Source organism: Saccopteryx bilineata, chromosome 5, assembly GCF_036850765.1.
Source record: "Saccopteryx bilineata isolate mSacBil1 chromosome 5, mSacBil1_pri_phased_curated, whole genome shotgun sequence".
NCBI classification, from domain to species: Eukaryota; Metazoa; Chordata; class Mammalia; order Chiroptera; family Emballonuridae; genus Saccopteryx; species Saccopteryx bilineata.
The window spans coordinates 124,696,598-124,710,191 of record NC_089494.1 but is presented as its reverse complement, the minus strand read 5'-3'; the positions used below and the strand labels follow the sequence as shown (position 1 = coordinate 124,710,191).

The 13,594-nt window shown below is 40.2% G+C and overlaps 1 protein-coding gene and 1 long non-coding RNA gene across 2 annotated transcripts in view; one reads left to right on the top strand and one right to left on the bottom strand.

Moving 5' to 3' along the window:
• The first annotated feature begins 1,369 nt into the window (after positions 1-1,369).
• On the top strand, positions 1,370-3,070 carry LOC136338626 (uncharacterized). Its single transcript, XR_010731986.1, has 2 exons — positions 1,370-2,063; positions 2,403-3,070. It is a non-coding gene; the product is annotated as an uncharacterized lncRNA (long non-coding RNA).
• A 403-nt stretch (positions 3,071-3,473) lies between these two features.
• The window catches only part of CCDC3 (coiled-coil domain containing 3), a 128,464-nt gene continuing 118,343 nt past the window's right edge, over positions 3,474-13,594 (bottom strand). Inside the window, exon 3 of the mRNA XM_066281180.1 lies at positions 3,474-4,949. Coding sequence (XP_066137277.1) covers positions 4,674-4,949 — 276 coding nt within the window. The 3' untranslated portion in view covers positions 3,474-4,673. The remainder of the gene's footprint in view (positions 4,950-13,594) is intronic.

The window sequence follows — 13,594 nt, the reverse complement described above, 5'->3', positions numbered from 1 at the left end:
TAGGTATTTTATGTATTTAGTGCAAATGTAAATGGGATTGTTTTCTTAATTTCTATTTCTGATAGTTCATTATTATTAATACAAACACAATGGATTTTTGTATATTGATTTTGTATCCTGCTACTTTACTAACTTTGTTTAACATTTTTGGTAGAGTCTTTAGTGTTTTCTACATATAATTATGTCATTTGCAAATAGAGAAAGTTTTACATCTTCCTTAACAGTTTGGATGCCTTTATTTTTATGGCCTAATTGCTGTAGCTAGGACTTCCAGCACTCTGTTGAACAAGAGTAGTAAGAGTGGGCATTTTTGTCTCTCCTCATCTTAAAGGAAAAGCTCTTGGTTTTTCACCATTGAGTAGGATATTAGCTGCGGGCTTGTTGCATGTGATCTTTATGATGTTGAGGTACTTTCCTCCATATCTACTTTGTAGGGAGTCTTTATCATGAATGAATATTGAATTTTATTAAATGCTTTTCTGCATTTAATGAGATGATCATATGATTTTTATCCTTCATTTTGTTAATGTAATTTATCTTGTTGATTGATTTATGAATGTTGAAGCATCTTTGCATCTTTGGAATAAATCCCACTTGATCATGGTGTATTTAATGTATTATTGATTTCAGTTTGTTTTTAATGGAATATTTTATTTTAATATCATTTTTAATACTATTTAGTTGAGTATTTCTGTGTTTTCATGAAGAATATTGGCTATAATTTCCTTATGGTTTTCTGGTTTTATCAGAGTAATGGGGCCTTATAAAATGAGTTTAGAGTGTTTTTTATTTTTTGGAAGAGTTTGAGAATTAATAGTATTAATTATATTTTAAATGTTTTGTAGAAATCAACAGTGAAGCCACCTGGTCCTGAACTTTTGTGTATTGGAAGAGTTTTTTTAAAATTACTGATTCAGTCTCCTGAAGTGGTCTCTTCAGATTCTCTATTTCTTCATAATTCAATCTTTATAGTTGGTATGTCTACAAATTTATTTTTTCTAGGTTGTCCAATTTGCTGGCATATAATTATTTATAGTAGTCTCTTATGATCCTTTGTATTTATGTGGTATTAGTTGTAATGTCCCCTCTTTCATGTCTGATTCTCTCTCTCTCTTTCTTTTATCTGGCTAAATAAAGGTTTGTATATATTGTATATCTTTTCAAAAAAACAGTTCTTAGTTTCATTAATCTTTTCTATTGTATTCTTAGTCTTTCATTTATTTCTGCTTTGATCTTTATTTCTTTCCTTATACTAACTTTGGACTTCACTCTTATTTTTCTAGTTCCTTAAAATGTTAAGTTAGGCTATTTGAGATCTTGTTTCTTTTTTAAAAATTTTATTTAGAAAATTAAATTTAACAGGGTAACATTGATCAATAAGAGTACATAGGTTACAGGTAAATGTTTCTATAGCATTTGAACTGTGATTATGTTATACCTATCACCTAAAGTCAAATCATTTTCTGTCACCATATATTTGTCCCTCTTTACTCTCTTCCCCCATTCACTCCCTCCCCCTCCCCCTGGTAACCACTTCACTTTTTCTTTTATCTATGTCCATGAGTCAGTTTTATATCCTGCCTATGTGTGAAATCATACAGTCCTTAGCTTTCTCTGATTTACTTATTTCACTCAGTATAATGTTCTTAAGGTCTATCTATGTTGTTGTAAATGGCAATATGTCATCATTTCTTATAGCTGAGTAGTACTCCATTGTATATATGTACCATATCTTCTTTATCCAATCCTCTACTAGCCACTGTGAATAATGTTGCAGTAAACATGGGGGTGCGTGTGTCTTTATGTACCAATGTTTTCAAGTTTTGGGGGTAGATACCCATTAGAGGGATTGCTGGGTCATATGGTAGTTCTATTCTTAATTTTTTGAGGAACCACCATACTTTATTCCATAATGGTGTACTAATTTACATTCCCACCAGCAATGAATGAGAGTTCTTTTTTCCCCACAACCTTTCTAACACTTGTCTTGTTGATAATAGCCTATCTAATAGGTGTGAGGTGGTATCTCATTGTAGTTAGATTTGCATTTCTCTAATACAGGGGTCCCCAAACTATGGCCCGCGGGCCGCATGCGGCCCCCTGAGGCCATTTATCTGGCCCCCACCACACTTCTAGAAGAGGCACCCCTTTCATTGGTGGTCAGTGAGAGGAGCATAGTTCCCATTGAAATACTGGTCAGTTTGTTGATTTAAATTTACTTGTTCTTTATTTTAAATATTGTATTTGTTCCCGTTTTGTTTTTTTACTTTAAAATAAGATATGTGCAGTGTGCATAGGGATTTGTTCATAGTTTTTTTTATAGTCTGGCCCTCCAACAGTCTGAGGGACAGTGAACTGGCCCCCTGTGTAAAAAGTTTGGGGACCCCTGCTCTAATAGCTAGTGAAGATGAGCATCTTTTCATATACCTGTTGGCCATTTGTATGTCCTCTTGGGAGAAGTGTCAGTGCAGGTCCTCCCCCCATTCTTTTTATTGGATTGTTTGCTTGTTTGTTGCTGAGCTTTGCAAGTTCTTTATATAGTTTGGATATTAACCCCTTATCAAAGCTGTTGTTTGCAAATATCTCCCATTTAGTTGGCTGTCTATGTGTTTTGTTGTATGTTTCTTTTGCTGTGCAGAAGCTTTTTAATTTGATATAGTCCCTACTAGTAAAATAAACAGAGAGTAAGGATTGTGGTTAGGATAACAACACAGCAGATAACAGGGGAGTTCCCTTTGGCAATTGATCTGAGTGTGCTTTCAGTGATACTGATTAATGCAGCTGCTGTCCCTTGTGGGGAGCAGGCCAGGATAGCACTGCTTTTCCGCAGGTGTGTTGAGAGATGGAAACCTCAAGAAAGACAGGGTTAGGCCACATCCCAACAAGGAATACAGAAGAGGCTTGAGCTCAGTGTCCTCAATGCCCCAGGTGTTACTCACACATGCTCCCCAGAGGATCCAAATTGTCTTTCCAGGCCAAACTTGAAATTCCCCTGACCCAAAAGAAAAGCATTGCTTTATTGGTGTGGCTGAAATATTGCTCATATTTATTGAAAAAGGAGAAGAGAATGCAGCTATAGTGACCAGATTCCACAGTTCCTCAAACACTGACTATAAATCACCCTTAGGCTTGTCATTCTCTTCAGTAAAGGCAAAACCATGCTAAGGAAATGTCCCTAGGAAGCATTATCTAGAAGACGTACTTTCTATTGTACCCCACTAGGAAGCATACAGCTAATAAAGTGGTGGCAAAAGCTTGGAAATGAGGTGCTCTTGAGTCAAATGTCCCAATGCCATTCAGGGCAGAGCAGAGTTCTCCCCGGAGGCAGCGGCCTGCCACCAAGACTCAAGTGACATAAGTTTTACTCTGCCAACTGCCGTGGAATGGAAACCTTACAGTAATTGTCCCTTCCAATGGAGAAGACTGAACGATCAGGCCCTGTAGGGTCCTGGGAAACTCAGTTTGGAGGTCCCTCAATAGAAGATAACTGAGAGAGGACACTCAGCTGACTTCTTAGTAACACAACTGGGACTTGATCAAATGTGCCTACAAGCTCAGGTGTATAACAAACCCTTTACTTGTTACTTGTAGAACTGTCTTTAAAGGTTTCTTTCCCCAGAGGATGAAGTGTTTTGATTGTGTACAGGTATAGTCTTGACAGGTGGACTGATATGCAAACATTCCAGGGCTAGGCCAGTCCTGGGGGATGGAAAGCATTTGCATGAAGAAGCAAGAGACTGGAACACCTGGAACAAGTCTTTTGGGAGACTGGACAGGAATGAGGTAAGGTCACCTGATACCAGTAGGTAAGGCAGTGTCATTACAGAAGTCCACATTATTGGGGCAGCTCACCCTGAATTCAGAAAAGCTCAGAGAAACTACTGAGCAAACAATAAATTAAAATTTAGAATGGGCTAAGACACTGCTCAGGGTTTTCCAACTTAGCAATGTGGTGTGATGGAACGTGACAGGCCCACAAATGCCACATTCCTCTTGATTAAAGTAACCTCTAGATAGCATCTTCAGCTCTGGGGAGCTGGTATTAGAAATTGGGTCTAATTTATCTTTTTAATGATCTGCTGCCCGATTCAGTTCCCTTACCTGTGCTGAGCTCGTTAAGTCTTAACATTCCTCAGCTGTGAAAATTGCTGGCTGCAGCAGGAACACCTGCACATGTTTACTTATAGGCATCCTGGGTGCTTCCCAAGGCTGCCATCCTCCTCCCAAGGAGCTGGAAAATGAGACACCAGGTGGTCCCATGACTTGATCAGGTCACTCCTCAAAACTAGCAGTTGTTCTAGAGCTCAGACCACACTGCCTTTGTTCCTGAAATAAAGGACAAGCCCCTTGAAGTCTCATATATCTAGGGAGTCTAAAATGTTCTGTCCCCACTCTTAGTGCTTTGCAAGCTGCTCCCAGAAGCTGAGGACGAGCCCCTGGCAAGCACACAGCACTCCAGGATCCTGCTGCTTCTGGGCTTCCAAGCACTGTGTCTGGGGCCAGGCAAGGTAGGGGCAGCAAGACTTACCCTTTAAACCAATGAGACATTATCAAATGCATAGTAAAATTATCTTCTACAAGATCTGAAATATGTACACGTCTAACAGCATCTCCCTCTGCTCCCTGGGGAGTGGCAGTGTGCCGGCAGTGCTGGCTGCTGCGTGGGGAGTCCGCTAACCCCGCAGGTAGGCGCTGCCTGCGGGCTCCTGGCCCAGGGCGTTGATGTGCGGGATGGCTCCCGCTGTGGCCGCCAGCTTCTCACTGAGCTTCTGGTTCACCAGTTCCAGGTGGCGGCCATTCTTCCGCGCCTGCTGCAGGGACCTCTTGACCTTCTTCACCCGGTCCCGGAGCTGCCTGTTCCGCTTCTCGAGGGTAGCCATCTTTTGCTGCAGTTTCTTGACATGGTCCTCCTCCTCAAACAGGGCCTTCTGCACTGAGGAACACATAAGCTGGGGGGGGGGGGGGATCACCATGAAGGAAGAGGCAGGTGAGTTACAGAAAACTGGCCCATGTCAGTGTCTCTGGGTGCCGCCAAGAGCTCGTGGACACAGACCCTAAGACTACCCACACCCCCCACTCCAGGATGAGGCCACCCCTCCTGGCTCCTTCCTGGGTTCCACCCTGTGAATCCTGCTCTGTCCTCAAACACAAACAGAGCCTCTTGTGCTTTCTATATTTGGGTTCCTTGGATAATCTTGTTTTTAAAAAGAAAACCTAAATGTGTCACTCCTACCAAAAAAGGAAAGAACTCCATGAATCAAAAAATAAAAGACCAAAACCTGAGACAGAAAAATGCACAAAGACTACGGAGAGTTCACAGGAAAAGTATTACAAATCTCTCGCAAACAGAGGAAAAGCATCTCAGCCTCCTGCATAGTAAGAGAACTGCAAATCAGAGCCACAGTGAATTGCTGTTTTTCACAAACTGGTAAAATCAAGGAGTCAGGATACGGGGAAACAGGCACACTCATACACTGCAGGTGGAGCACAGACTGCCGCACAAAACTATCTGGCGACATCTATTAAAATGAAAGCTTCACGAGCCCTTTGATCTAGTAATTCTAGCTTTTCCTCATAGAACTACTCCCACATGTACAAACTGCTACATGCAAAAATATATGACACTATCATTTGTTATAGATATAAGACAGAGAAGTGACATTAGCAACATGGTGGCCAAAGACGTCCTTGTTTTTGTCTTACACTCTATAAACCGAAGTGCCTCTGTGGGAGCTGTGGGATTCAGTGACCACTTGCCAAGGGACCCCAGAGAACACTTACCCACCCATGCATCAGACAGACCTCAGTCCAAGCTGTGAAGCCTGCACTGGTCCATGAACTGGCTCCAACCTCTCTCAGGCAAAAGACCTCAAAGTAGATACACAGGCCAACAGGTATATGAAAAGATATGCAACATCAGTAATCATCAAAGATATACAAATCAAAAGCACAACGCAGTATCACCTCACTCATTAGAATGGCTGTCATCAAAAAGATAAGAGACACAGTTACAGTGTAGGATGCTGACACAGGAAGATCCTGAATTCACCCCGTCCCATGGACACACCAAATCTACGGCTGCATACAAAACAGTTCCCTGTGAAAGAAGCCCAGTAACTGGATGAGTGACTCCTACACATTCGATAAATGAGAAAAAACTCACGTCAAAACAGTAAAGAGAGGCTGACACTCAAGCCTGTCAGAAATCCCCTGGTGTGGTGACCCATAGGTGAGAAGGAACTCACAACTCTCAGCTTCTCCCTGAGGAGTGAAGTGTTGGAACCACATGCTGGGGACTCCAACTTTTAAGACCTGCGCCTGAGAGATGAATCCCCAAAGAGAGTGGTGAGGCTGTGTCCCCGAGGCTATAGCAAATGGAGGAACAGCTCTTACAGGTCTCCCACAACTAACCCACCCCAGGGCCCAGTACAGAGGCAGCAAAGCATGCAGTCTTTCTGGGAAAGGGGCCTATTTGCTTATCTTAAAGCTTCAGCCTGAGAGGTCTAAATGAGTACACATCCAGAGAACTACTGCAATATTCTCCAAACACCACAGACATCAGCCTCTGCCTTGCTCCAGGTCATGGAAACACCCAGAAAGGAACATGGTCACACATCTGTTGCCCCTGTGGTTGTGGCTATGCCAAAGGGACACCCCTTGAACACTTGATTCTGGTGGCCAGTGGTGCTTATGGCTGCAGATTTCACAGGACTGTAAAACGTAGAGAAACAGACCCTGGCCAGGTGGTTTGGTGGATACAGTGTCATCCCAGCATGTTGAGGTCGTGGGTTCAATCCCAGGTCAGGGCACATACAAGAAATGACTGATGAGTGCACAACTAAGTGAAATAATGAGTCAATGCTACTCTTTCTCTCTTTCCTCCCTATAGGCCCAGTAGCTGTGGTAGTCGTTGCCACCAGGCAAGTGCAGGTTCCCATGAGGTTCGAGCAGACAGTAAAGAAACTGTGGAGCCAAAAACTGGTGGGCTATTCCTAGCCTTGCACCCAGCAGGTGACTAAAAAACACACAAGGCTCCCAAACTCACTCATTCAGAGCTCACAAAGCTACTGATACATCCGGGTTTTCCTAGAATCAAAGGCTCCCCACCAATCTTAGTCACCTCTGGTTCCCCATCTGAACATCTTCTCCCTTCTCCTCTCTGCACAAACTGGCTTCTGCTTCAGCACCCTGCCATCTTGGCTTCCTTCTTCCTCCTCTCCTTTCTCCTTCTAAAAAACTATCTGGGCCCACAAAGATGCCTCCTCCAGCAACATTAGCATAACAAAGCCCCCTCCCAAGCAGGAAGGTAATTAGCAGTTTCACCTGGGCAGTGCCATTCATGTGGGCAACACCATTTTTAACAAAGTGAGCAAACATAAAAATCACATTTTACAAACTTATTTGCCCAACAGCCCCTCTCTCAAATCAAAGGTTGCTGGCTTGAAACCCAAAGTCACTGGCTTAAAGCCCAAGGTCACTGGCTTGAGCAAGAGGTCACTGACTTGGCTGGAACCCCCCCCCCCACCTCCTGTCAAGGCATGTATGAGAAGCAATCAATGAACAACTAAAGTACTGCAACTAGGAGTTGATGTTTCTCAGTCTCTTTCCCTTCCTGTCTGTCTATTTTTCTCTATCTTACAAAACAAACAAAAACTATTATAGAACTTGAATGAGTCAGCTATAACCAAATTAACAGATTCAAAGTTTAAATAATGATTGTTAGGATGCTCAAAGATCTTAGTAAGAACAACAATAGATGGTCATAATGAACAACTAAATAAAGAGATAGCAAGTATAAAAAAGAACATTGAAATATTAAAAAATAATCAGTCAGAAATGACAAATACAATATCAGAAATGAAGAACACAATGGAAGGAATTAAAAGTAGGATGGATAAAGCTGAGGATCGAATCAGCGAGTTGGAGGACAAGATAAATGAAGGCATGGAAGCAGAGCAGCAAAAAGAAAAGAGACTCAAAAAGTCTGAGGAAAATCTAAGAGAGCTCTGCGACAACATGAAGAGAAATAACATCTGCATCATAGGGAATCCTGAAGGAGAAAAGAAAGAACAAGGGATAGAGACTTTGTTCAATCAAATCATAGCTGAAAACTTACCTAAATTGATGCAGTAAAAAGTCACACAAGTTCAAGAAGCACAGAGAACTCCATTAAAAAGAAACGCAAAGAAATCTACACCAAGATACATCATAATTAAAACACCAAAGCTAAGTGATAAAGAGAAAATATTAAAAGCTGCTAGAGAAAAAAAGACTATCACCTACAAAGGAGCCCCCATAAGGATGCATCAGACTTCTCAACAGAAACACTCGAGGCCAGAAGAGAATGGCAAGAAATATTCAAAGTAATGTAGAACAAGAGCCTACAACCAAGACTACTTTATCCAGCCAATGTTATTGTTTAAAATTGAAGGAGAAATAAAAAGCTTCCCAGACAAAAAAAACCCCCCAAAACTGAAGGAATTCATTACAACCAAACCAATGCTGCAAGAAATGTTAAGGGGCCTGTTGTAAACAGATCAAAGGGGTAAAAGAATACAGCAAAAGAAAAATACAGCTTTAAAAAATAAAATGGCAATAAATAACTACATATCTGACCAGGCGGTGGCACAGTGGATAGAGCATCAGACTGGGGTGCCGATGACCCAGGTTCTAGACCCTGAGGTCGCCAGTTTGACCGCGGGCTCATCTGGTTTGAGCAAAGCTCACCAGCTTGAGCCCAAGGTCGTTGGCTCGAGCAAGGGGTTACTCAGTCTGGTGAAGGCCCACAGTTAAGGCATATATGAGAAAGCAATCAGTGAACAACTAAGGTGTTGCAATGAAAAACTGACGATTGATGCTTCTCATCTCTCTCTGTTCCTGTCTGTCTGTCCCTATCTATCCCTCACTCTGACTCCATGTCTCTGAAAAAAGCAAAACAAAAACAAAAACAACTACATATCAATAATAACATTAAATGTAAATAGATTAAATGATCCAGTCAAAAGACATAGGGTGGCTGTGTGGATAAGAAAACAGGACCCATACATATGCTGTCTACAAGAGACACACTTTAAACAAAAGATGCACACAGACTGAAGGTAAAAGGATGGAAAAAATATTTCATGCAAATGGAAATGAAAAAAAAAGCTGGGGTAGCAATACTTATAGTAGACAAAATTGACTTTAAAACAAAGGCTATAGTAAGAGATAAAGAAGGCCACTACATAATGATAAAGGGTGCTTGCTCCCTTTATCCAACAGGAAGATATAACCATTATAAATATCTACACACCTAATAGAAGAGCACCTAAATATATAAAGCAGACATTGATGGATATAAAGGGTGAAATCAACAGCAATACTATAATAGTAGGGTATTTCAATACCCCACTAACATCACTAGATAGATCCTCAAGAAAGAAAATTAACAAAGAAACAGCAGACCTAAAGGACATACTAGATCAACTCAATTTAATATATATCTTCAGAACCTTTCACCCTAAAGCAGGGGAATATACATTCTTTTCAAGTGCTCATGGTACATTCTCTAAAATAGACCACATGTTAAGGCACAAAAGCACTTGCAACAAATTTAAGAAGATTGGGAAATCATATCAAGCATTTTCTCTGATCACAATGGCATGAAACTAAAGATCAACCACAACAGAAAAACTGAAAAATACTCAAACACTTGGAAACTAAATAGCATGTTATTAAATAATGAATGGGTTAACAATGAGATCAAGGAAGAAATAAAAAAATTCCTAAAAACAAATGATAATGAGCATACAAAAACTCAAAATTTATGGGACACAGGAAAAGCAGTCCTGAGAGGTAAGTTCATAGCATTACAGGCTACCTCAAGAATCTAGAAAAAGCTCAAATAAACAACTTAACCCTGCATCTAAAAGAACTAGAAAAAGAACAGCAAGTAATGCCCAGAGCTAGTAGAAGGATGGAAATAATAAAGATCAGAGCAGAAATAAATGGCACAGAGGCTAAAGAAACAATACAGAGCATCAATGAAACCAGGAGCTGATTCTTTGAAAAGGTAAACAAGATTGATGAACCTTTAGCCAGAATCACCAAGACAAAAAGAGAGAGGACTCAAATAAATAAAATTAGAGAGTGTATAAGAAACAACTGACACAACAGAAATACAAAGGTTTGTAAGAAAATACTATGAAGAACTGTATGCCAAAAAATTAGAAAACCTAGATGAAATGGACAAATTCCTTGAAACATATCTTTCAAAAATCAATCTGGAAGAATCAGAAAACCTAAACAGACTGATTACAACAAATGACATCGAAACAGTTATCAAAAATCTCCCAACAAACAAAAGCCCGGGGCCCTATGGTTTCACCAGTGAATTCTACCAAATATTCAAAGAAGAACGAATTCCTATCCTTCTCAAGCTATTTCAAAAAATTTAAGAGGAAGGAAGATTTCCAGGCTCCTTTTATGAGGCAAGCATAATTCTGATTCCAAAACCAGGCAAAGATAAAACAAAAAAAGAAAATTATAGGCCAATATCTCTGATGAATCTAGTGGCTAAAATCCTCAACAAAATATTAGCAAACCAGCCCTGGCCAGTTGGCTCAGTGGTAGAGCGCTGGCCTGGCGTGCAGGAGTCCTGGGTTCGATTCCCAGCCAGGGCACACAGGAGAAGCGCCCATCTGCTTCTCCACCCCTCCCCCTCTCCTTCCTCTCTGTCTCTCTCTTCCCCTCCGGCAGCAAGGCTCCATTGGAGCAAAGATGGCCTGGGCTCTGGGGATGGCTCCTTGGCCTCTGGCCCAGGCGCTAGAGTGGCTCTGGTTGTGACAGAGCGAAGCCCCGGAGGGGCAAACCATTGCCCCCTGGTGGGCAGAGCATCGCCCCTGGTGGGCGTGCTGGGTGGATCCCGGTCGGGCGCATGAGGGAGTCTGTCTGACTGTCTCTCCCCATTTCCAGCTACGGAAAAATACAAAAAAAAAAAAAAAAAAAAAAAAAAAAAAAAAAAAAATATATATATATATATATATATATATATATATATATATATATATATATATATATATATATATATATATATATATATATATATATATATATATATATATATATATATATATATATATATATATATATATATATATATATATATATATATAGAGGCAAGCCAGATCCAGCAGTATATGAAAGAAATCATACACCATGATCAAGTGTGATTTATTCTGGGGAGGCAAGGCTGGTACAATATTCGCAAATCAATCAATGTGATTCATCACGTAAACAAAAGGAAGGACAAAAACCACATGATAATTTTAATAGATGCAGAAAAAGAATTTGATAAAATCTAGCACCCATTCATGACCAAAACTCTCAGCAAAGTGGGAATACATGGTACATACTTCAACGTGATAAAGGCCATCTATGACAAACCCACAGCCAACATCATACTCAATGGGAAAAAATTAACAGCAATCCCCTTGAGATCAGGAACAAGGCAGGGGTGCCCCCTTTCACCACTTTTATTCAACACAGTCCTGGAAGTCCTAGCCATAGCAATAAGACAAGAAAAAGAAATAAAAGGCAACCAAATTGGAAAAGAAGAAGTAAAACTATCATTATTTGCAGATGATATGATATTGTATATAGAAAACCCTAAAGTCTCAGTCAAAAAACTACTGGACCTGATAAAATGAATTCAACAAGGTGGTAGCATATCAAATTAATACTCAGAAATCAGGCATTTTTATACACCAACAATGAACTGTCAGAAAGAGAAATTAAGGAAACAATCCCCTTCACTATTGCAAAAAAATAAATAAATAAAGTACCTAGGAGTAAATTTAACCAAGGAGATTAAAGACTTGTAATCAGAAAATTATAAAACATTGATAAAAGAAATCAAGGAAGATACAAACAAATGGAAGCATATACCGTGTTCATAGTTAGGAGGAATAAACATCATTAAAATGTCTATATTACCCAAAGCAATTTATAAATTCAATGCAATATCGATTAAAATACCAATGACATACTTCAAAGATATAGAATACATATTCCAAAAATTTATATGGAACCAAAAAAGAACACCAATAGCCTCAGCAATCTTGAAAAGGAAGAATAAAGTGGGAGGTATCACACTTTCTGATATCAAGTTATACTACAAGGCCATTATACTCAAAACAGCTTGATACTGACATAAGAACAGGCATATAGATCAATGGAACAGAACAGTGAACCCAGAAGTAAACCCACACCTTTATGGACAACTGATATTTGACAAAGGAGGTAAGAGCATACAATGGAGTAAGACAGCCTTTTCAACAAATGGTGTTGGGAATATTGGACAGCTACCTGAAAAAAAATGAAACTAGCCTGACCAGGCGGTGGTGCAGTGGATAGATCATGGGACTGGGATGCGGAAGACCCAGGTTCAAGACCCCGAGGTTGCCAGTTTGAATGCAGGCTCATCTGGTTTGAGCAAAAGCTCACCAGCTTGAGCCCAAGGTCGCTGGCTCGAGCAAGGGGTTACTTGGTCTGCTGAAGGCCCACAGTCAAGGCACATATGAGAAAGCAATCAATGAACAACTAAGGTGTTGCAACATGCAACGAAAAACTAATGATTGATGCTTCTCATCTCTCTCTGTTCCTGTCTGTCTGTCCCTGTCTATCCCTCTCTCTGACTCTCTCTCTGTCTCTGTAAAAAAAAAAAAATGAAACTAGACCAACAACTTACACCATTTACAAAAATAAACTCAAAATGGATAAAAGACTTAAATGTAAGCAGTGAAACCATAAGCATTTTAGAAGAGAACATAGGCAGTAAGCTCTCCGACATCTCTCGCATCAATATATTTTCTGATTTATCTTCACGGGCAAGGGAAATAAAAAATAGGATAAACAAATGGGCCTATATCAAAGTAAGAAGCTTCTGCACAGCTAAAGACAATAAGAACAGAATAAAAAGACAAACTACACAATGGGAGAACATATTCGACAATACGTCTGATAAGGCGTTAATAACTAAAATTTATAAAGAACTTGTAAAACTCAACACCAGGAAGATAAACAATCCAATCAAAAAATGGGCAAAAGAAATGAACAGACACTTCTCCAAAGAGGACATACAGATGGCCAATAAGCAGATGATAAAATGCTCAACATCACTAATCATTAGAGAAATACAAATTATTTACTTATTCATTTTAGAGAGGAGAGGGAGAGACAGAGAGAGAGAGAAGGGGGGGAGGAGCTGGAAGCATCAACCCCCATATGTGCCTTGACCAGGCAAGCCCAGTGTTTCGAACTGGCGACCTCAGCATTTCCAGGTCGACGCTTTATCCACTGCGCCACCACAGGTCAGGCTAGAGAAATACAAATTAAAACCACAATGAGATATCAGCTCACACCAGTCAGAATGGCGCTCATCAACAAAACAACACAGAATAAGTGGAGAGGATGTGGAGAAAAGGGAACCCTCCTGCATTGCTGGTGGGAATGCAGACTGGTGCAGCCATTGTGGAAGACAGTATGGAGATTCCTCAAAAAATTAAAAATCAAACTGCCTTTTTACCCAGCTATTCCACTTTTAGGAATATACCCC